The sequence below is a fragment of the Narcine bancroftii genome, chromosome 13 (assembly GCF_036971445.1).
Source record: "Narcine bancroftii isolate sNarBan1 chromosome 13, sNarBan1.hap1, whole genome shotgun sequence".
Classification (NCBI taxonomy): Eukaryota; Metazoa; Chordata; class Chondrichthyes; order Torpediniformes; family Narcinidae; genus Narcine; species Narcine bancroftii.
The window spans coordinates 38,217,216-38,242,543 of record NC_091481.1 but is presented as its reverse complement, the minus strand read 5'-3'; the positions used below and the strand labels follow the sequence as shown (position 1 = coordinate 38,242,543).

Here is a 25,328-nt window from a genome sequence, read left to right as displayed (position 1 = left end):
ACCACAGTTGTTTTTCTTACAAAGTTCCTGTTCATTGCAGCAAGTAAGAATTAGGTGCATTTATGTAATGTGTCTGGCAATAAACTTAATCCTTATTATCGGTTTAACTTTGATGTTTAAGAGTTTGGATTTTTGATCTGTATGTTTGTACATCATTTTAGACGTTGAAATACATCTTTATGAACATCACAGAGTCAAATGTCGTTGATGTCATCATTTCAGTCATCGTAATGACTGTTGTATTTGTGGTGAAGGAAATTAATGATCGATTCAAGTCCAAGCTCCCTGTGCCAATTCCCATTGAGGTTATCATGGTGAGTAGCTTATCCTATGTGCTTCTCAACTTCATTCCATTCAGTCCATACCAGTGATTGACATCTATACCGTTACAGAAAGCTCTGAGCTACCAGACTTCAAACTTAATTAAATGAATGTAGATTAGTCCTGGGTCCAGTTCTGCCCGTCGGAGGAGAGAGGGGAGACTAGATGACCCTGGGGCCAAAGGTGTGAGGTTGAGAAGGGCGGCTGGCTTGTACTGGTTGAGGAGGATACTTTAGCTGAGTGAAGAACACTCAGGAACATTCTGTGGGCTAATCTCTGTTGGACATGGAGCAGCAGTTCAGAGGTTGTCTAAGATGGAGGCGCAAGAACGTTAAACCTTAAACAAAGAGAGACTGGAGAGTCAGTGGGTCAGGAAACATCCATGGGAGAGACTGGAGAGTCAGTGGGTCAGGAAACATCCATGGGGAGAGACTGGAGAGTCAATAGGTCAGGAAACATCCAAGGGGAGAGACTGGAGAGTCAGTGGGTCAGGAAACATCCATGGGGAGAGACTGGAGAGTCAATGGGTCAGGAAACATCCATGGGGAGAAATGGTCAAGGAATATTCATTCCTAAATCAGTTTTTGACAATATTGACTCTGAAATTTCTTCTTGTATATGGTAGAATAAGGATGCCAGGTTGAGTACATTTCATTTGCAGAAATTAAAGAAAGATGGTTGTATGACTTTACCTAATCTTAGATTTTATTATTAGGCAATTAATATTCAATAGATTATTTTCTGGCAAACCTGAATGCCCTCATTGGGCAGATTTGGAACTGAATTCTGGACAGAGGTGTTAATTTGCTTCCTTAATGGGAGCTGCTCTTCCTGTTACAATTTCTACGATCAGAAGTAACCCAATACTTAAACATACATTGCAGATTTGGTTTCAATTTCACCAATTATTATTTGATTTTAAAAATGTTAGTTTATCCAATACTATTTTTCTCATTGTCTATAATGGATCAAGCCTTTTTTGGGAAAAACAAAGGAGTTCTCTATTTTTCATATCTGTTTATAGATGGGTGTTTAATGTCTTTTGAGACAATATCTAAAAATCTAATATACCTATGTCACATAGATATTTCCAAGTTCAAGTTTTTTGAATTAGATATTACCTAACTTTCCTCTATCATATCAGCCTGATCTGGTTGATTCTCTGAATCCTTCCCAGAATGGCTTTAATAGGTAATATTTACATTAATTTATTAAAATTGCAATCAATCTCTAATGATAAAATTTGAGGAGTTTGGAAATCGGAACTTCAGTCACTTCTCCCAGAGGAACTTTGGGAAAATGGTTTTGCAATGGCTAACACCTCTTCATAATGAATTCATAATGAATCGATTCAGTTTAAAGTGGTACATCAGGTTCATATGTCGAAAGATCAATTGGTTCATATCTGTCCTCATGTATGATCGATGTAAATCACAAGTGGCCACATTAATGCACATGATTTGGTCATGCTCTGAATTGGAGAAGTTTTGGACAGATATTTTCAAGACTTTGTTAATTATACTGGGCCTTAGCCATTGGTAGCTAATTTTGGAATAGTTCTAGAGATGGGTGGAGTTCACACATCTGATTGTGGCCAGAACCACACTGTTGGCCAGAGAGCCAATTTATTCATATCCTAATTCACCTCCTTTGATGCAATGGCTCTCTCAAGTTATGTCATGTTTAAGTTTAGAAAAAATTGAAAGTTTCACTTTTGATACCTCTATTAAGTTCAAAGAGACTTGGCGTCCTTTGATAAGCTATTTAGATTGGAGTTAATTTACCCCCACTATAAATCTTCGTTCGCGAAGCCAAGCCAAAGAAAAGAAATTTGTATTTTGACTTCACCTTCCACATTGACTGGCTTTTGCTTGTTTTTTTTATTGGCAAAGACCAGATAAAGAGTTTGTGGCAGTGAACTCTCAGTTTAGGCAGCTTATTTTGTTTATTTTGGTCGGTTAAATAGGGCTTTAACAATAATTTTTTTCTCTCGTTTTTGAATTTTCCAAATAGTTATAATGTATATGTTGTTTGATGTTTTGCAATATATTGATGTTTCTGTTTTTACTATTCGATTCTGGATTCTATTCCCCTCAAGTATTGCTTACTGTAATATGTTTAATAAAAAGATAGAAAAAGAAAGAAAGAACATTTGTGGTGGTCAGGACCCTGCAGAGAGACTAAAGAAGGAAGGTTCTGTTCTTGACAGGGAAATGGGGGGAGAAGCAGGAGAGAAACTGAAACCAACACCATACCACCTTTTCCCCCTCCGTGATGCAACTTGCTATCCCACCTCCCAAACTGAAACATTTACTGACCCGTCTCTCTCCACGGATACTACCCGACCCGTCTCCCTCTCTACAGATACTACCCGACCCGTCTCTCTCCATGGATACGACCAGACCCATCTCTCTCCACAGATACGACCTGGCCTGTCTCTCCAAGAATAGTTCCTGACCCATCTCTCTCCACAAATTCTTCTGATCCGCGCGGCCCCTCTGACTTTCCCTCATCTCCAAGCCGTGCTATGTAAATCCTAATACTGGTTTGCTCCTCTTTGTAATGTATTCAGTTTTGGTCGCCATGTAACATAAAAGAAGTCAAGCTGGAGATGGTGCAGAGAAGGTTTACGAGGAAGCTTCCAGAGCTTTAGAGAGAGATTGAGCAGGAAAGCACTTTATTCTTTGGATTTCAATAGGATGAGGGACTATGTGCTTGTGGTGTCAAAGATCATGAAAGGAATAAATTGAGTGAACATAGAGACTTTTGGACAAAGTAGGGAAAGTAACCAGAGGACAAAGCTCTAAATTGGGGGGAGGGTCGAGCAGTGTGGTTTAACAGGAACATGAAGGGTTCCACAGAGGGTGGTGCGTGCCAGGGCGAGTGGTTGAAGTAGGTGCTCTTGCGGTGTTTATGCTGCCGGTGCTGCTGTAATGGCATCGCTGCAGCTGGTGCAAACCCAAGTGAGCAGGGATGCAGCACTTCTCCACAGGACCCTCCTACCTGGTTCTGATGCAGGTGGCCTATTGAAGGAGCCAATCCTGCCTCCATGACATCTGTGCCCAGGATGGCAGTGCCTGTGCTGGGGATACCACGAGGGATGCAGTTTTTGGGCAGCAGCAGACCAGAGCAGGGAACCAGATATGGGGAGAACAAACACCCAACCACCGTTGAGAAGGAGAAGCATGAGAGACAACTCCACAGGATGGTGACCATGGCAACGGAGCTGCATTGAAGGACTGAAAGGCTGCAGGCTGCTGCAGACTGGCTCAAGGGAACCAACCATTGGAACCATGTTTCAAAAGGATGCTGAGGGTAAGAAGGACTCCCGAAGGGCCTCAGACTCTGAAGGGCTTCTTGCGGGAGGATTGGATCCAGAGCTCAGGTTGCTGACAGTCTGAACGTAAGGGCCTGAGTGCTATGGTACCTCCTAGCAGATCGCAGAAGGGAGAACAGTTTACGTGAGGGGTGTGTGAAGTCCTTCACGATGTTTATTGCCTTTCACCTGCATTGACTGTTGTAGATGTCCTTCTTGGTAGGAAGAGAGCCCTAGTGATCTTTTCCACTGACCCCATTATCCTCTGCAGGGTCTTGTGGTCCGAGCAAGTACAGATTCCAAACCAGGCGGTGACACAATTGCTCAGAATGCTCTCAATACATCCTCTAGAATGTAGTGAGGATGGAAGGTGGGAGATGGACTTTCCTCAGCTTTCGCAGGAAGTTGAGGCGCTGCTGGGCTCTCTTGGCTATGGAGGGTGTTAAGGGACCAGGAGAGATTCACCGCCAGGTGCACACCAAGGAACTTGATACTCTTGATGACCTCAATGGTGGAGCCATCAGTGGAACGTGATTCCCCCCGGGCCCTCCTGAAGTGGACTACCATCTCTTTTGTTTTTTAACATTCAGATCCAAGTTGTTGGCTCTGCCCCAGTCCTTTAGCGACTGCACGTCAGCTCTGTATGCTGTCTCCTCGGTGTTACTGATCAGGCCCACCTGATGATGGGTCATGACACGGTCATGTCATCAGCGAATTTGATGATGTGGTTCGAGCTGTGTTTTGCTGCACAGTGAACAACAGTGGACTCAGCACGCAGCCCTGAGGGGCCCCCGTGTTCAGTGTGATGGTCTTGGAGGTGCTGTTACTGATCTGGTCTGTTTGAGGTCTCCCTGTCAGGAAGTCAAGAATCCAATGACAGAGGGAGATGTTAGATTGTGTTGAATGCTGATCTGAAGTCAATAAGCAACATTTGAACATATAAGAACATATGACTGTGGACAGTGAAGAAGGTTTTCAAAGCTTTCAGAGGGATCTGAAGCAGCTGGAAAAAATGGGCTGAGAAATGGCAGATGGAATTTAATGCAGTCAAGTGTGAGGTGTTGCATTGTGGAAGAAATGATCAGACACTGGGGAGTGTGGTAGAACAGAGGGATCTGAGAATTCAGATACACAATTCCCTGAAAGTGGAGTTACAGGTGGACAGAGTTGTAAAGAGAACATTTGACATATTGGTCTTCATAAATCAAAGCATTGAGTATAGGAGTTAGGATGTGATGGTGAGGTTGTATAAGACATTGGTGAGGCCAAATCTGGATTACTGAGTGCAGTTCTGGGCACCAAATCTCAGGAAGGATATCAATAAGACAGAAAGAGTGCAGAGAAGATTTACTGGGATGTTGCCCTGACTTCAGGAAATTAGTTACAGGGAAAGGTTAAACAGGTTAGGACTTTATTCCCTGGAGCATAGAAGAATAAGGGGAGATTTGATGGAGGTACTTAAAATTATGAAGGGGGTAGTTTTTTTTCCCTACTGAGTATAGGTGAGGTACAAACCAGAGGACATAGATTAGTGGAGAATGATGAGAGTGTGGAACAAGTCTCCAGCTGGACTGGTGAATGTGGGTTCATTTTTAACATTTAAGAAGAATTTGGACAGATAGATGGATGGGACTAGTGTGGTTTGGTCGGTGTGGGCAAGTTGGACCAAAGTGTCTGTTTCCATGCTGTGTGACTCTATAATGAACTTATTAATGAATGCAACCACTAAAAACCATTCATCTCCCAAAGTGCAGATGTCATAGAGTTTTACAGCTCAGATACAGACCATTTATTTTTTTAACATTTAGAGATACAGCTCAAGTGCCAAAATCCACTCATGAGAACAATGAACAAACCCCATATGTTTTTGAGGGTGGGATGAAACGGAGCACCAGGGGAAAACCCACATAAGGCACAGCAGGAATGTACAAACTTTGGACACATGGCTCCAGATTCGATCCAGGGTCACTGACACTGTCATTGTACCAACTGGTCCCAGCTCAACTTGTTCACGCTGACCAATATCCACGTTGACCAATGTCCACGCTGACCAATGTCCACGCTGACCAATGTCCACGCTGACCAATGTCCACGCTGACCAATGTCCACGCTGACCAATATCCACGCTGACCAATGTCTACGCTGACCAACGTCCACGTTGACCAATGTCCACACTGACCAATGTCCATTCTGAGCTCGTCCCATTTGCCTGCCTTTTGCCAACATCCTTCTCAGACGTTCCCATCCATCTACCTGTGTAAATACCCCTTAAACATATTATTGTCTCCACCTATGCCACCCTTTCTGGTGAATCTTTTCCACACCCTTTCCACTTTAGTGACATCCTTTTGGCTGGGCGACCAGACCTTCTCATGATACTCCATCATGTTCAGACCTTGTGAGTCCAACACCTCTATTCTGCTGGCTTTCTCCAGGAGCTCTATGAACCTATCAATGAGTTACCTTGTTCCTGACTCCCCCAATCCTTGCTGTTGGAAAAATCCTCTGTTCATTCCTTCCTGGGACTGAAGTGGATACAGCCACACTGAACCTGCCTGCCCTTTGTCCCCTCACCTAGTTAGTCAAGAGTCCTACTACACAGCTCTGCTACCTTTACTACTCCTGGCCCTCTATTGGGTTTCATCTCTGCTCATGTCTGGAGCTCATTCATAAACCAGGAAGCATGGAAACCTTGACCCTCTGTCAAAGTCAGCTTGAGGGATGATGTGCGTGAACAACAATAAATACACAAAAAACAGACAAATACAGATATTCATAACAATCCTCATTCGAAGATAGCAAGTTGCAATTTGCGGATGATTTATACTAACATAATGGAGCAGTCCATAGTAGTATAAAACGGGAAGGTTCCAGAGCCTGACAGATGTTGCAAAGAAACTGTTCCTGATTAGATTAAATTTAATTCAACTTTATTGTCATTGATCCAAGTAAAATGCAAAGCCAATGAAAAACAATTAGCATCCACCAGAAGTTAAAAATTGGCTTCAGTCCCTTTTGCTGGAAGTTGTGACCAGGGTGACAGCTGTTCTTCATGATTTTGGGTGCTTTCTTGAGGCATGTGTGCAATGGTTGTGCCTTGTGATGGTCCTGGCCATGTTCACTACCTCCTGCAGCCTTTAGAATTCCTGGGCAGTCAAATTCCCAAATCAGGCTGTGTTGCAACTCATCAATTTCCTTTCTACTGAATGCACCAATGAGACCTACACCCCACCTCTGCACCTGACCTGGACATTTCTGGTCCATGTGGTTCAAGTTTATCCAATCAGCTTCTCCCTTGCTGGAGTTTAGTGGAGTTGGGAGGATACTTCATTGAAATATCACTGTGAGGAGTGGGTGTGGAACTGACATTTACTCTCGGGAGATATCAACTCTCCTCTTTAGAGTTGGTGGCTATCATTCAGGCAGAACTGGAATGATTCTTCGTGGGCAGGTGGAGAGGAGCAACTCAAGGTGCATCAGCCCTCATTCTCATTTAATGACAGGATGGACTGCAGGCGCTCGTGGCCTCTCTTATTCCTTTGTGCAAGTCGAGACAAGAACAGGCCTTATGGCCCCTCAAACTGCTCCACCAATCAGGATCTAGGATAGTTGGAAAGGTGGACTAAGGAGTGGCAAATGGAATTTAACTCTGATAAGTGCAAGGTGCGGCACTTTGCAAAGTCAAGCCAAAGCAGGACCAGCTCTCCAGCAGTGAAACACGAAAGTCTGCAGACACTGTGATTGTTGTAAAAACACTGAAATGCTGGAGGAACTCGGCTGGGCTTTCAGCGTCCAGAGGAGAAAAAGATATATTGCTGACATTTTGGACCTAAGCCCTGCTTCAAATTCTGCTTTTTCAAAATTCAGAAGCAGAATTTAATGTTATGAATGTGTCACAACATTTGTTGTTTTGCTGCAGGATTATAGATGCAAATATTGTTATAAATTACAATTCAAAATGAGTGCAGGAAGAGAAAGTGAGGTGGTGACTGTGGTTCGTTGTCCATTCAGAAATCTGATGGCACAGGGGAGGATGTTTTTGTACCACTGAGTGTTCGTCTTTAGGCTCCTGTACCTCCTTCCCAATGGAGGGCAGAAGGAAGGTGGTGAGGGTCTTTGAGGATAGAAGCTGCTTTCTTGAGACGCTGTCTCTTGTAGGTGTTCTTAATGGAGTGAAGACTGATACCCATGATGGCACTGGCCGAGTTCACAACTCTGTAGTCTTGTCCTGTCCTGTGCATTGGTGCCTCCATACCAGACAGCGATGCAACCAGTCAGAACGCTCTCCACAGTACAACTGTAGATATTTGCAAGAGGCGATGGTGACGAAAGGAGTGAAACATGAACATCTGCAGATGCTGTGTGTGGTGGAACACAGTACTGCAGACATGACCTCACTGGGCTAGCCAGGCTAGATCCCATAATAAATGCCGAGAGCCTGAGTCTCCTCCCTCACACCTGCCTTGGACGTGAGCCAGCAGCATGTAGAGGCATGTCTGGGTCTTCAGATCAATAAAGCCTTTGACTATCTGCTTCGTATTTGTGAGTGGTCATTGAATGCGCCACACTGTGATTGTAGTAAAAGCATAAAAATGCTAGAGGAACTCTGCAGGCCTCACAGCGTCCATAGAAGGTTAAGATCAGTTACCGATGTTTCAGGGCCGAGCCCTTCTTCCAGTTGGGACTTCATGATTCAACTGCACAAGGTGTTGGCGGAGTTCTATGTGCAGTTCTGGTCACCCAGCTGTAGGAGTGCAGAGGAGGTTCCGCAGGATGGTGAGAGGATTGGAGGGCTGAGATAGAACTATATTAGGGTAAATGTTCCTAGAACTAGAGAGCATACGATTAAGATGAGAAATTTATGCAGGATCTGAGTGGGAATGTTTTCACTCAGAGGGAATTCTGTAACTGGAACAAGCTGCCAGAAAAACTAACAGCTACAACAACAACATTCACAGATGTTTGGGCAAAAGTGGGGAGGGAGGAAGGGAAGATTATTTCCTCACATTATGTCAAACTTCACTCTCCCATCAGGTCACTTTTATCCTCACGGATCTCTCATAGACATGTGCCTGGTCCTGGTCAACTGCACCCACAGTCCGCTGGACTTCTCCCATCCTGCTGTGGGAGACGATTTCTTCAGCTTTCAATCTTTTTCAGTGCCATGCATGGGAGACCACAAAATCTGCAAATCTTTGATCTCCAAGAGCAAACTAGTGCGGATGATGGAAATCTAAAATCTATCTTGACAGGTCTGGTAATGTGTGGAATAATGAATGCTCAATAAAACATTCTCTTTTCAAGGCAGCACGGTCGGTTGGTGTAGCAGCTAGTGCAACGCCTTTACAGCGCCAGCGATTGGGATTTGACTGCGGTTCGAATTCCACGCTATCTGTAAGGAGTTTGTACATTCTCCCTGTGTCTGTGTGGGTTTTCCCTGGGGGCACCAGTTTCCTCCCACCCTTCAAAACATACCGGGGGATGTAGGTTAATGGGGTGTAAATTGGGCTGCATGGTCTCTTAGTTCTGAATTGGCCTGTTACTGTGCTGTATGTCTAATTTTTTAAAAATGTTGATCACCATTTTCCAATGTGAAATTAAATCAAATTAGTTCCTCTTCTTGATTTCATTTTCTTTACTTTTGCTCATCGATTCACTGCAATCTGCAGCTGGCCAGGTCACAGAGGTGAGTTGGGGGCATGAATTCACTCAGAGGTTTTAACAACAAACACAACAAGCGGGATTGCAAAAGCCTCAGTTATATTGGCATCAATCAATGGCGATTTCCTTATCATTGGAGATAAATGAGCTTGGCTTTGTAACCGACTTACACCAAGTGGTACAAGTGCAACTATTGATTGCAGCAGTCACATTCCTTCTGGGAAAATGATCACTTCATGTGAGAGAGGTGGATGGTTGGAAGTGCTGCACCTTTGTTCGGTAGCTCCCAATGTATGCCCTGTTAAACTTGCAATGTGCTTTGACTGAATTTATGTCAATATAAACAGAAGTTGGAAAAATGTGCTTTGACATTGCTCCACCCCAAAGCTATCAATGAAATGGCTCAACAAGCAAGGAGAGGTGGGTTGAACCTTCTCCGCTGATGCAAGGTGGGTTCAGCCCAGTGCTGTTTGCTGAGACAATGATAACTGGATGGAGCAGTGACTTATCCAGATGTAAAAAGTGAATCACAAAAATCTGTAGGCACAAAACGCTGGAGAAGCTCAGCAGGTCAACCCATGTCCTTTATATAGCAAAGGTAAAGATAAAGGACCGATGTTTCGGACTTGAGCCCGTCATCAAGGGATGGAAAAATGTCAGCAGGCATCCAAACAAAAGAGTGGGGGGCAGAGGCAGATGATAGGTGGAGAAAGGGGGAGCGGAATTGCTGGGTGGGTGGAAGAACTGGAAAGGCAGGAAGGAGGAGGAGAAAAGGCGAGCAGGTTTAGTGGAGAGTCTGGTTGGAAAATATGATGTTCCTCCAATCTGCAGATGATCAGAGTGGAATAGTAGACAAGGACTTGGACAGACATGTCAGCATGGAGTGTGGCTCGAAATTGGAGTGGTTGGCCACTGGTAGGTCACTGTTGTAGCAGATGGAGAGGAGGTGCTAAACGAAGTGATCTCCCAGTTGACAACCGGTCTCTCCAACATGGAGAAGGCAACAAAGGAGTCCTAAAGGAGCTCTAAATGAGTCCTCTGGATGTACAAGGAAGTGTTGCTACATGTGAAAGCCCTGTTTGGGGCCCTGGACTGTGGTGAGTGAGGAAGTGTGGGTGCAAATGTTGCACCTCCTGCAGGCATAGGGGAAGGGGCCGGGGGTGGGGCGGGGGTGAAATGTGATAGGTGGGCAAGAGGAGAGGAAAAGGAAAAAAGTGTCTGGTGATGGGATCCTGTAGTAAGTGCTGGAAATTCCAGTGAATAATGTGTTGGATGCGGAAACTGGTGGGGTGGTAGGTGAGGACGAGGGGGATTCTATGTTTATTGTGTCTGAGGGCAGAATGGACCAGGGCAGATGAGCGGGAAATGGAGGAGATGAGGGTGAGGGCTGATGGGGTGGAAGGGAAGCCACATTTGTGGGAGAAGGCAGACATTTCGCAAGATCTGGAACGGAAGATCACATCTTGGGAACAGATGTGGCAGAGACGGAGCAGTTGAGAGAAGGTGATGGAATCCTTTCAGGGGACAGGATGTCAGGAGTTGGAGGATTTGTTGTATGTTACGAACCGCACGTAACAAGCAGCAATAGACAATGAACCAGGCAGTGTTTAAATTTAAATCACTAATTTATAACTCTTAAAATATTGTCCTAACTTTTAAACTATCCTTATCACTAAATCTATCCCCATCTGTGTGTGTGTGTGCGCGCATGTGTATATGCGCGTGTGAATATGTGTGGGTGTGTGTGTGAGAGATACCCACACCATTACAGTCCAGGCCAAAATCTAGAAAGTTACTTCAAAATTCAATCTTTTACATTCATTGTTGAAGCGTAGGCCTTGAAATTTGATGCCCAGAATTAATGTTGAACTGTTGGGGAGACAGGAATTGTGGCTGCAACAGACCCATGAATTCTCCTTGTGTTACCTTTGAAGAAATGTCCATCCACACGAGCTGAGGTCATAACACTCCTGGTCCTTTTGTTGGTGAGACTCGAACTGGGCAGCCTCCACAAAGCTTCCAAGACCCTGGCACCAGTCTCTCCCAAGTGACCTCCACTGTTAGTCACAATCAAAATGAAGCACTTTGCTTCCCAAAAAGACCCTCCTGGCACAGGCCCATCCACTGAAAAGGCCCAGCCATTCACAAAGCATGTTTTGCTCTGAATTCCACAGAATGGCTGGCCACAAGAGCTGCTTCAAAAGCCTGTCTTCTCCCCAGCAAACTCACAATGTCTTTCCAAATGTATGGACTTCCCTCAGTTCTTCCAATGCACTGAATTGTCACTTGTGTTGTACTTGTGTGAAATGTTAACTGTGACTATTCAGTTCCTCCTGTCTATACTATTCCCTTACAGTGATAATCACATTTTACTAAAACAGAAGTTCGCAATAAGTATATGTTGGTGTAAAGCTTGTCTTCTGAGATGGAGACAGAAAGATTTAGGAAGGGGAGAGTGTTATCAGAGATTTTCCAGGTGAGTTTGAGATCTGGGTGAAAGTTGACTGCGAAGTTAATGAGATTGACAAGCTCATCGTGGGTGTATGGGCAGCAGTGATGTAGTCGTCATTAGAGCAGAGGAAGAGTGAGGGGCTTGCAGCATGGATTGCTCCACAAAGCCCACAGGCAGGCGTAGCTGGACCCATGCGGGTACTCATGGCTACTCCTTTAATTTGGAAGAAATGGGACAAGTTAAAGGAGAAGTTATTTAGAGTGGGGACAAGTTCTGCCAGGTGGAGGTAGAGGGTGACTGGTCGGGTCTTTGTCCCAGAAAGAAGCAAAGTGCTTTCAGACCTTCTGTGTGGGGGATAGAGGTATAGGACATCCATCGTTAAGATGAGGCAGTCCAGTTTGGGGGTATCTGAAGTCATTGAGGAGATGGAGGCCATGTGAGGTGTTGCGGATGTAGGTGGGGAGGGATTGGACCAGGGGAGAAAGGATAGAGTCAAGGTAAGATTAAACTAGTTTGGTGGGGCAGGAGCAGGCAGAAACAGTGGGACTTCCCAGATGGTTGGGTTTGTGTATCTTGGGATAGGAGGAAGAAACAGGCAGTGCGGGGATGGGAGAAAATGAGATTGGTGGTCATGGAGGGGAGGTGACGAGCTTGGAGAGACAGTGTCCAGCTGTAAGATTACTCCAGAGAACAAGCAGGGTTCACCATCCTGTGCCACATGACAGAGATCAGCAGTGGAGTTTCAGGAATAGTCCTGTAACCGGGAATTGGGCCTTGAGCCCAACCCCCACGAGGAAAAGCAGTCCAGGCAAAAGATAAAGGTCATAGCGAAGGCAAAGATTAGATTTATATTTTTAGATTGACATTCTCCAATATTATCTATAATCTTTGGCTTGGGTTCGCGGACGAAGATTTATGGAGGGGGTAAATGTCCACGTCAGCTGCAGGCTCGTTTGTGGCTGACCAGTCCGATGCGGGACAGGCAGACACGGTTGCAGCGGTTGCAGGGGAAAATTGGTTGGTTGGGGTTGGGTGTTGGGTTTTTCCTCCTTTGCCTTTTGTCAGTGAGGTGGGCTCTGCGGTCTTCTTCAAAGGAGGTTGCTGCCCGCCAAACTGTGAGGCGCCAAGATGCACGGTTTGAGGCGATATCAGCCCACTGGCGGTGGTCAATGTGGCAGGCACCAAGAGATTTCTTTAGGCAGTCCTTGTACCTTTTCTTTGGTGCACCTCTGTCACGGTAGCCAGTGGAGAGCTCGCCATATAACACGATCTTGGGAAGGCGATGGTCCTCCATTCTGGAGACGTGACCCACCCAGCGCAGCTGGATCTTCAGCAGCGTGGACTCGATGCTGTCGACCTCTGCCATCTCGAGTACTTCGACGTTAGGGATATATATATATATTCTCTCTCTCTCTCTCTCTCTCTCTCTCTCTCTCTCTCTCTCTCTCCCTGGATAGATAAAATCTTTTTGTAATCATTAGATTAGGAAAGGGGAAGGGTTAGGGAGGGAAGTTGGGAGGGAGGGTTGAAAATATTCTCATGTAACTTGATACATTTTTATATATGTACTTTTTGATGTGATTTCAAATTTTAAATAAAATATTTTTAAAAATCGAAGGCAACAATGACAGTTTGGGAGTTCATCCAATTACAGCAGTACTGAAGGGGTAACAGTTGTTCAAGGCGATTGGTGCAATGCTCTTCCAATGCAGCTTTGAATCTGCTACTGTCTGAAAGGAGTTAGTACGTTCTCCCGTATCTGTGTGGCTATTTCCTAACCTTGACCATGTACAGTGGTTTAGGTTAATTAGGGGTATTTAGGTGTCGTGGGCTGGAATGACCTGTTACCACACTAGACATCTAAATTTAAGTGCACTGTGGGGTGCACGTCTCTGTAGATACATTTCTGTTGATGCAGTTTGGAGGAGCTATATATCTAAAGAAAGGTGATGGGGAGAAGGCAAATCCTGCTGTAAAGTTAGGCGAAACGTTACCGGGATAGAAATGAGAGACAGGCCCGCCCTTTCTCTGCTGATCCTGATCCACAACACAGTGTCTGAGCTTTTGAGAGATCTCCGAATGCATTTCCAGCTCTGTTTCTGCACTGACAGGTGACTGATATATCCTTAAAAATTGAGATGGAGAATGTTTAAAGAAAAAACCTTTCCAAGTGATTCATTTAATCCAAAGTCATTGATTGGGCAGTTAGGTGGGCAGAGGAGGGAGAGAGAGTTGAAGAGATTGGAGAGAAGATTGCGACAGTGCTACCTGTGCCAATGTTGACCCCTGGTCTGTCCCCTGCTGCTAAAGCAAATATGGGTGGATAAATCCCCAGGGCCTGACAAGATATTCCTTCAGACTTTGAGGGAAGTGAGTGTAGAAGTTGCAGGGGCTCTGGCAGAAATATTTAAAATGTCCTAGGCCACAGGTATGGTGCCAGAGATTGGAGGGTAGCTCACATTGTTGTTTAAAAAAGGGTCCAAATATAACCCTGGAAATTATCGGCCATTGAGCCTGATCTCAGAAGTTGGTAAATTATTGGAAGGTGTTCTGAGAGATCAGATATAAAATCATTTGGATAGCCAGGAACTGATTAGGGATAGTCAACATGGCTTTGTGTGTGATTGGTCAAGTTTAATCAACCTTGTAGAGTTTTTCGAGGAGGTTACCAGGAAAGTTGATGAAAAGGTTGAAGATATTGTCTACATGGACTTTAGTAAGACCTTTGACAAGGTCCCACATTGGTGGTTAGTCGAAAAGGTTTAGACACTCGGTATTCATAGAACCATAGAACATTACAGCACAGAAAACAGGCCATTTGACCCTTCTGGTCTGTGCTGACCAATAAAACTAGCTAGTCCCATTGACATACTCTCATTCCATAACCCTCCAGTCCACTCCTATCCTTGTATTTATCCAATTTATTTTTTAATTCAAGATTGAATCTGTATTCACTATATCAGATGGCAGCTCATTCCACACTCCTACCGCTCTCCTTATATCTCTCCCCTTTCAGCCTAAAGCTATCTCTTGTATTTATCTCCCCCAGTCTAAGTGGAAACATCTTTCTCACATCTACTCTGTCTATACCCCTCATAATCTTATAAACCTCTATTAAGTCTCCCCTCATTTTTCTTCATTCCAAGGAGTATAGTACTAACCTGTTTAATCTTTCCCAGTAACTCAACTCCTGAGGACTCGACAACATCTTAGTAAATCTTTTCTGCACTCTTTGAATCTGATTGATATTTTTCCTGCTGCTGGAAGAGCAGAACTGCACACAATGGTCACACCAATGACTTGAATAACTTCAACATAACATCCCAATTTCTATACTCAATACTTTGATTTATAAAGGTTAAGATGCCAAAAACTTTCTTTACAACCCTGTCCACATGCGACACCACCTTGAGGGAATGATGTATACGCATTCCCAGATCTCTTTGCTCCTCCGCACTCCTTAATGGCCTACCATTTACTGTGTACGTCCTACTCTGATTTGCTCTTCCAAAGTGCAACACCTCGCACTTCTCTGCATTAAATTCCATCAGCCATTTTACTGATCCCTCTGTGAGCTTTGAAAATCTTCCTCACAGTCCATGTCCCCTCCTATCTTTGTGTCATCAGCAAACTTTCTGATCCAATTCACCACATTATCATCTAGGTCATTTATATAACTAACAAACAGTAATGGTCCCAACACATATTCCTGAGGCAGCCCACTCGACACAGACCTCCAGTCTGAGAAGCAACCATCCACCACCACTCTCTGTTTTCTTCCACCAAGTGAATTTCAAATCCAGTTTGCAACCTCTATGTATACCTAGTGTCCGAACCTTCTGAACCATCCTCTCATGTGGAACCTTGTCAAAGGCCTTACTGAAGTCCATATAATATTCACAGCCTTTTCCTCATCAACCTTCTTTGTAACTCCCTCAAAAAACTGCAAGATTTATTAAACACAACCTACCGTGCACAAATCCATGCTGACTGTCCTCAATCAGCTGATGACAGTCCAAATAATTATATTTCCTACCTTGACAATGGGTGGATGGGAGAAGCCAGAGATTACTGGTTGATGATTGCTTCCCAGACAGGAGGCAAGTGGTCTGCCTGACGGATCAGTGTATCAATGATAATATGATAAATTGGATCAGCAAGTTTGCAGGTTACACTAAGATTGGAGGGGTTATGGACGGCGAAGAAGGTTTTCAGACCTTGCAGAGGGATCTGGACCAGCTGGGAAAATGGGCTGAAAAATGGCCGATGAAATTTAATGCAGACATGGTGTTGCAGTTTGGAAGGACAAACCAAGAAAGGACATATTGTAGTATACACGAGCACAGGAAAAGAACTGAGATGGGAGGGTGTTATCTCGTTAAGCACAACCGATTTGCTTTGAAGTTCGTGCTGTGGTCTTTAAGGCCAGAGACTGCCCCTTGCATCCCAGAACTCTCATCACGCTGACATAAGCACGTACGTGAACTTTCGGTCTGCACTGTGTTAGGTCTGCTTTGTTCATGAATGAGTGAGACAAACACCAGGCTGAGTCGAAATCAGGGTTCTTTGTTCTTTATTACCAGATTGTAACACTTGCGACTAACCATGTTAGTCGGAGAATGCATTCTGCCGTTATCAGCAAAATGGTGATTTTTTTATACCCTTGGATATGTGCTTAGAACATCATCATATCATTACTTGTCCAATGACTAAAACTGTTGCTATCCTTTCCCTGCTAGCTTCCTGCCTCTCAATCCATCAATGTCTCTCTTATCTTGTAAGTACAAGGATGCATTCACATCTTGTTACAGCCCTGCACATTCCCATCTCATGATGTTTTACCTAACAGGAGTACAAGGACACCTCCCCTTCTTGTTACAGCCCTGTACAGGGTAACTCCTTACACATTCCCATCTCATGATGTTTTACCTTACAATCCCTCCTTTGTCCTCTTTAGAGGACAATCTCGCCCTGACTATGCTACCACCGCGTTACATTAGTTCGCCTATTATTGCCAAGCTCTATACGGGTTCTGTTCACAGGGCAGTTCGGCTGGTGGGCGAGGGCTCCCCCAACCCTCCTTTGCGTACACCCCCCATCCGTCACCCCGATCCCATTGCCCGTTTACAAGTTTCATCCCATTTGCCCCCAAGCAAAAAACTAGCTAACCCCCCGTACATTAGTAAATTCCCAAGTTAACATATGGTCTACAATCTAATTCATAATACTTGTTCTACAATCTGATTAATAATGTTTGTGTTGCAATCAATGTTATAATATTTGTTCTACAATAAAGGTTATAATATTTAGGTTACAAGCAAGGTTAAAATTATATGTGTAACAATCTAATTCACAATCCCTCCTTCCCATCACATTCCCCTTCAGACTCCAGATCGATCTCAGCAACTTTCTCCGCCTCCTGTAATGTGAGATAGTCTTGCTCCACAGCCTGCACAGCTTGATATTTCGGAGGCAGTTCATCACGGTCAGCAAAGGCTCTCTCTATGGTCCTCGTGACCAGCGTTCGAATGCATGGAATACAACAACAGCCACAAGTGATAAAAATTGATACAGAAATGAACAAACCCAGCAAAAGTTGTCCTAACAATGTGCTCCATCTCCCAAACACTCCCTGTAACCAGGATAAAACAGGATTGGAGACTCCAGACTGGGCTTTTAATTCTTTCGCCAATGCCCTAAGTTTCGTTAACCCCTTAGTGAGTGATCCATCTGGCCCTGTGTTATTAGAGATAGAAGTGCAGCATAGATCTCCAAACATAGCACACACTCCACCTTTCTCTGCCAGGACCATATCAATCGCTATCCTATTCTGAAGTGTCATAAGGGAAGTTTCTGACAGTTGTTGATGTATTGCCTCAACAACGTCCCTGGTCAAATTTGCAAGGCGCTGGACATTATAGTGAATAAGGTTGAGCCTATTAACATTCTTATTTACAGTGATGGGAAAAATTGCACTAAAAACAGGAAAGCTTTCAAACCCAGCTGCAATCTCATCGGCTAATTTAAATTCGTCCGGAATATTCCGGGCTTGGCCAATGGCATCAATCCATACCCCATCAGGGTTCCTTCCTCCCGGCCCCAAGAGTCCAACACTCCTCCTTTTTCTCCACAGCCAACTCTCTGTGTGGCGCAATTCTAGGGAATCCTCATCTCCCTCCTGCCTTTTGACAATCAGCACTGGCGCATTAAGGGTTACTAGAGCACACCGACCATCCCAGTTAGCGGGGAGCCAGTTGTACAGCACTCTTCCTCCACAAAACCACCAAATATCCGCCCTAGCCTGGGTCAAGCGGGTTGCACTACTGCTATGTGAGAGATCAACATGAGTCCTGCACGAGTCGCTGGGCAGCCAACCCACATGGAAAACGTGCGCTGCTGTGTTGTTGTTGGCAAAACAAGTAACATTAGTTATGCCTGTGGATCTAAAGACAGGGGGAGCTACATTAGCCGGAGCTATGGGAAACGTCTGTTCCCATATCAGACACCTATTCAGTGGGTTGGATTCTGACATTAGGTTCAAGGCGCAGTCCATAGCATCTGTCTCCTCAAAAATTGATCTGCTCATCCGTAATAATGGCCTTCCTCGGGCACAGACCCAGCAGTTCCCATACCCTGCTTGGTCCGCATATTTACCCATCTGATCTATCCAGGAGTTTGACTCATCAATACCTGTCTCAATTGCTATCTTCTCTCCCCTGGTCATCTTCGTACTGTCGAATTTTCTCACTTCCCCCTCTTTCGAAGTGGGTTTAATTATGTCCTTTGTGTATGTTTGTAAGTCGAACCTCACCACTCCCCAAGGATCTTTTCCACTAATAGACACTCCAATCATTAGATAGAAGAGGTCTCCGACACCATGTTCTCTCCCTGTGCCCCCCTCGCATGTCTTAGAGCTCCATCCCTTCATATTCCACGGGTTGCGCAGCCCCGCCTTTACTGTCAAAATCAGGGGATTCTCTCCTTTCATTGAATAGGTCACAGCACCACGTATCAGGGAGATTTTAGTGAAAAAAATATAATAAGGTTTGCTGGACCCTTTGTTAAGGGGTTTTCTTATCCATCTAGTGTCGGGTCCTGTCCACCACCAAACCTCACCCCAAGACGGACAGACATGTAGACCCCATTTAGGATATCCTATTTTAAAGGCACACATGTAAATATCATATCCTCTCCAGGACGCCTCATTCTTACCACACGCTATTATACTGCATAGATCGAACTGGAAGGTGTTATCCCTGTCTTTGTCTACCTTTAGAATAACTTTGGCCCCGCAAGAATCCGAGCTATTCTGCTGACTTATCCGGCATCCCATTAGTAGTACTGCCCATAGGGCCCCCGGTATCGTCTGCATGAGTCTCATCAATTCTATCAAGGCTGGCTACGTGCTGTTTTGCCTTGGAACAGTAGGCAAAATGATGCCAATTATGATCCCCTGGTTTGTCAATTCTTACCGACCTATCTGTTACGGCGGTAACAGTGTATGGTCCAGACCACCTAAATTCAGTCCAATGTACTTTACCTGGTTTACGGATATACACCAGGTCTCCCTCCTTTACTGGAACTCTTTCGGTGTCCGGGTTCTCCTTACTAGCATTCGCCACCTGTTGTGAAACTAAAGCAACCATATTACCCAGCATCTGCATATAATGATCTAGTTCCACTTCCCTTTCTTCCCACAACTTAACCCATGCTGGATCAGTCTTTGGACCGGGCATGGGTCGACCCGTTAGAATCTCATGCGGTGACAGGAAGGTATCTTTGGCCTTCTCTTGTCGCATAGACATCAGTACTAATGGCAATGCCTCAACCCAATTCAACCTGGTCCCCCCTAAAACTTTCCCTAATTTAGATTTTATCGTTCTGTTTGCCCTTTCTACTAACCCCTGGCTCTCAGGCCTATAGACACTACCAAAACGGTGTTTGATCCCTAGGTATTCTTCAACCTGTCGGATCAGCTTATTCTTAAAATGAGACCCATTATCAGAGCATATCCTGCTGGGGACTCCATAGCGGGGTATTAACTCTCGCGTTAGCCAGCCTATTGCACTATCCGCATCTTCTTTCTTTGTTGGAATAGCCTCCACCCATCGTGAGAACCTATCTACTGCCACTAAAAGATATCGGTAACCCTCCTTTGTCCTAAGGTCAGTACCCATATCTGTATAGTCAATATAGATCTCTTTCCACGGGGCTGTCGGTACTGGAAATCGTAAAAGTGGGTGGGGTAAGGTGATCCTTATCCTTGGGAGGGGGAGTGGGTGAGAGAGGAGGGGGGGAGAAGAGAGAGAGGGGAGGGTGAAAGGAGGGAGGGAGAGAGCAAACCCGGACACTTCGTGGCTGGAAACTGGAAACAGGCACTTTTCCTTTCCCTTCTGTGTTTTGTTTCTTCCAGCTTATCTAAGCCTCTACGTTTTAAAATTTTTTTTTCCCCTCACCTGTCAGGAACATCTCAGTGCCCCCGGGTAACCAACCCCTCTTCCTCCAGCGGTCTACACATTTTCGGAGCATTTTTTGTTTTTCCAATGCCGCATTACTGGTATTTCGCTCCTCTAATTCCTGATTAATTTCCTTAATAACTTGGTCAAAAGTCTTAGCAGGCAACTGTACAGCCATAGCTGCGGGACCGCTTTCTAATGCCTGTTTTAATTTAGGTTTTTGTCCGTTTAGGGGATCTATGTCAACGAAAATTGCTTTTAAAAATGTCTCCTTGCAAGCTGGATGACTAATATCTTTTAAAGGAACAGTCTCTAAGTCTTGTCCTCCAATTGACTTCAGACTGTCCTGTATACTCTGATTGCTCGTTTTCCACTCTCTGTTTTCCCAAAGGGGTCTGAAAGTTAAATTACAACTAGAAAACCAAATATTTGGGCTATACTTTTGTCCTGTTTCCCTGTACCAATCTATGAATTTACGTAACTTTATCTCCTTGGTGATGTTGGGAATACCCTCATTTAACTTATCAAAAGTATTTCGAATAAACTGGGTGTCTCTTAGGAGTTTGTCAACTTTTTCATTAATATCTCCTACCTGATCCGGACACAGCTGTCGCAGCCTTCTGTCGTCGTTCTTGTTCACCAGGCAGGCGTCCCTGAGTACTTTTTTTGTTGTCTCAAGGTCTCTAGTGTCTGCTGTGGTATTCCACCACGGCGAATTGGGGAAATAAATTCTTAACTTCTCAAGTGTACAGACATTATCATACCTACCGGACATTTATAAGTCAGTCTCTCAGATACAATTGAGGCCAATAAGCCTGAACCTTTGTTTTCTTTCAAAGCCCAACCTTCACGTGGGAGATTTCTCCTCTTAATAACCAGTTTAGGGCAGAAAACTCAGGTCCTCAATTGTTTATAGACCACCTTCTCACTCTATTGGACTTTGCAACGACACAATAAAGACTTTTAAACTCTAGTAGTTTCTTGCGAAGCACTTAATAAATGTCATTCAAACACCTTAAGGACTTTTATCTTGTCTGTAATCACTTACGTGTTACAATCCTGGCATGCGACCTTCAATTGTGGTCGTCTAATTTGTCCGATCTCCAGTTCTTACTGACAATCATAAAGATTTTTTTTTTAAAAAAAGAGAATTTTGTTAAAACAGGCTTCTCTGGACCTTTTTATCAGCCGGCTGAGATGATTGTCAGAAAAAACAGAAACCGTCGTCCAGTGTTCACTCACCCATCACGTCGGGGTCACCAAATTGTTAGGTCTGCTTTGTTCATGAATGAGTGAGACAAACACCAGGCTGAGTCGAAATCAGGGTTCTTTGTTCTTTATTACCAGATTGTAACACTTGCGACTAACCATGTTAGTCGGAGAATGCATTCTGCCGTTATCAGCAAAATGGTGATTTTTTATACCCTTGGATATGTGCTTAGAACATCATATCATTACTTGTCCAATGACTAAAACTGTTGCTATCCTTTCCCTGCTAGCTTCCTGCCTCTCAATCCATCAATGTCTCTCTTATCTTGTAAGTACAAGGATGCATTCACATCTTGTTACAGCCCTGCACATTCCCATCTCATGATGTTTTACCTAACAGGAGTACAAGGACACCTCCCCTTCTTGTTACAGCCCTGTACAGGGTAACTCCTTACACATTCCCATCTCATGATGTTTTACCTTACAACTGGAAGAGAAGGACCTGCAACACCATCTTTGCCACAGCTGCCCTGCTAACCGCGCATGACAAGTGGGGCCGGTTCACTGCTGCAATTATGTGCACTTGCCACACAGCCACTCCCCAGAACTGGCGCTGGTGGTCTCACTGCGGGTCGTAGATGAGGCCTCCTGCTTTGGTGGCTGACCTCTACGTCCTGGCGACGGAACCATTACTGGCTCTGACAGGTCCAAGTGAGCTGGTTTGAGGCGGTCCAGGGCGAAAAGTTCCTTTCTGCCCCCAATGTCAAGAGCGATAGTAGATGCATTTCTCTGGAGCACCTTGTAGGGTCCCTCATAGGGATAATGGAGGGTGGCCTGTGTCCACCCCTCCAAACAAACACATAGTCACAGGTGTCTAAACCTGTGGGATAAATGGAGGGGAGGGTAGCAGTATCGTGATGGTGGTGGAATTGCAAGTGATCCCAATTTGTCTCTCAGACTTTCCAGTATGATGACAGTGCCAGAGTCTTGCCCTGGTGGTCAAGGGAGGAATAGGCCTGGGGCTGCAAGGGGTTTGCCGAAGACCAACTCTGCTGAAGAGATCTTGAGGTCATCCTTCGGCGCTGTGCAGATACCAAGGAGGACCCATCCGTCTACCCACTTTCGCCTCTCCAGCCTTGCCATCAGTGCAGACTTAAGGTGGCGATGAAAATGCTTGACTAGTCTGTGGGACTGGGGGTAGTAGGACATGGTGCAGTGAAGCTGGGTGCCCAGGGGTTTGGAGAGTACATTCCAAAGGGCGGAGGTGAATTGGCCCCCCTTGTCAGTGGTTCTGTGCACTGGCACTCCAAAGCGGGAGACCCAGGTGGAGAGGAAAACCCTGGCACAAGTATCGGTAGTGGTGTCCGAGATGGCCGGACACCGGGTGAGACTGTCCACTATCGTGAGCAGGTAGAGCGCAACCCTCAGGAGACTGGCAAGGGTCCCACTATGTCGAGGTGGACATGTTGGAACCTGTGAGTCGGTATGTCAAATTGTTGGAGGCAGGGCTTGGTGCACCGCTCGACCTTCGCAGTCTGGCAGGTTATGCAGGTTTTTTGCCCACTCCATAACCTGCTTGTGCAGCCCGTGCCAGATAAACTGTCAGAATATCATCCACACTGTCGTTTGGTTGGAGGGATGGGAAAGGCGATGTATCGTGTTGTTCGTCACCATTGGGCCAAGGTTGGCCAGTGGAGATGTCGCAGAGCAAGGTTGTACCATTGGTGTCCAGGGGGAGGTCTCGGAGCTGCAGACTCATGATCACTGTCCTGAAACTGTGGGTCTGGGATCATCCTGCTGGGCTCGAGCCAAGTCATGGAAGCGTTAGTTAACAGCCGGCCTGGAGAGTGCGTCAGTGACAGTGTTCTCTTTGCCCGAGAGGTGGCGGATGGAGGTTGTGAATTCCAAGATGTAAGATAAGTGCCCCTGCTGGTGGGCAGACCACGGGTTTGAGGAATTGGAGAATGCAAATGTCACTGGCTTGTGGTCTGTGTAGATCCTGAAAGGCCACCCCTCCAAGAAGTAACAGAAATGGCAGACGGCCAGCAGCTCTCGGTCGAACGCGCTGTACTTCAGTTCAGGCGCTCATAGATGATGGCTGAAAAAGGTGAGGGGCCTCAAAGTGTTGTCCATTAACTGTTGTAGGACACCACCCACCACTGTGTTGGATGCTTCAACAATGAGGGCTGTGGGCACATCCATGCGTGGGTGGACAAGCATCGTTGTGGCAGCCAGTGCCTCCTTACTTTTCTGGAAAGTGACCTGCGCCTCGTCAGCCCAATTAAAGTCTCTCTTGGAGTTTGACATTGACGTGAAGAGTTGGGCACATGATGCTGGCAGCTGTGGGGATGAATCTGTTGTAGAAGTTCACTGTGCCCATGTATCGGTCAGGCGCCGTCGCGTCATTGAGGCATCTGTAGTCTCCACAGGGTCTCCAGCTGCCATTGGACTTGGGCACCAAGTGGAGGGGGGAGGCCCATGGACTGTCGGAATGGCAGACGATACCGAGTTTCTCCATGCACTTAAACTCTTCCTTGGCGAGGTTGAGCTTGTCAGGGGCCAGATGTCAGGCTCAGGAATGCACTGGTGGGCCTGTGCTGGCTATGTGGTGCTGAACACTGTGCTTCAGCATGGCGACAGTGAACTGGGGATGCAGGATGGAGGGACAGCTGGCAAAGAGGCGGCTGTATTGGCCATGAAGTCTCCACAGAGGTAAGCTGGGTGGCTGGCTCATTGGATGTGCCGAGGGGCTCTGTCTGGAACGTCTCTGAGTGGGCCAGTAGTTTGCCCTGGAGGTCTATCAATAGACAACGTGGGCTCAGGAAATCTGCGCCTAGAAGGGGCTTGTTCATGGATGCCAGTGTGAATGAACAATTAAAAGTGGTCTTGCTGAAACCTACGCCTCTTGCCAAAAGTCTTAATGGCAGTATTGTTGGCTGCATGCAGGGTGGGGCTGTGAGGTCTCGTGCATCTCTTGAGCGATGGAGGGGAATGAGGCTTATCTCTGCACCCGTGCCTACCAGGAATCTGCGGCCCGAGATCCTGTCCCAGATGTGGAGTCGGCTGTTCAGCTGGCTAGCCACCGTGGCCATTAATGGTGGCTGGCCCTATCATTTCCTGAAAACAAGCATGGCTGGTGGTACCTGTGTGTTCCTGTGCCCCACCGCTGATGGCAGAAGCACCATTTTGGGTCAGGGTTTTCAGTTCTGGGGGTGGGGTGGGGGGGGGCAGTTCTGGCTCATGTGTTGGGCTGTCCTTGGGTATTGGACTGGGCGGCATCCTTGTAATGTGGTTGACTGTCCCTGCAGGCTCACGTTTGGAGCGATGAAGGACATCTGCCCGTGCACTGAAATCCACGCTGGCCAGTAGTAGCTTAATGTCTTCAGGCATTTGCTTGAGGAATGCCTGCTCGAACACGAGGCAGGACGTGTCCTTCTGCTAAGGTGAGCATCTTGTTCATGAGAGTGGACGGCGTCCTGTCCTCTAGGCCATCCAGGTTAAGGAGCCCGGTGGCCCTTTCACGTCTTGATAGCCCATAAGTGCTAATGAAGAGGTTCTTTAGAGCCATGTAACCTTTCTCTGGCGGCACCTGGATGAGGTAATTGACTCGTGATGCTACTTCCTGGTCTAGCGAGCTGATGACATGGAAGTATTTTGTCGAATCCGAGGTAATCTGCTAGATCTGGAACTGGGTCTCCACTTGGACGAACCAAGTGTGGGGCCTGTTCATCCAGAAAATGGGGAGCTTTAACGCAGTGGCACCTACAGTTATGGGGTCCATTGTTCCGAATCTTCAGAATGTGGATACTGTTGTAGTCACCAGTGTAGTGGGTTATGCATGACCTCAGCGAGAAGAACTGAGACAGCAGGCTGTGAGCTTGTTCAGTGCAACTAGTTTACTTGGAAGTTCATG

General features: G+C 45.8%; 1 protein-coding gene across 3 annotated transcripts in view; it reads left to right on the top strand.

Moving 5' to 3' along the window:
• LOC138748290 (chloride anion exchanger-like) overlaps nt 1-25,328 on the top strand; it is a 257,498-nt gene that overhangs the window by 53,108 nt on the left and 179,062 nt on the right. For all 3 annotated transcript variants that reach the window (XM_069908204.1, XM_069908205.1, XM_069908206.1), the window contains one exon: nt 162-314. In XM_069908204.1, the coding sequence (XP_069764305.1) occupies nt 162-314 (153 nt within the window). The remainder of the gene's footprint in view (nt 1-161; nt 315-25,328) is intronic.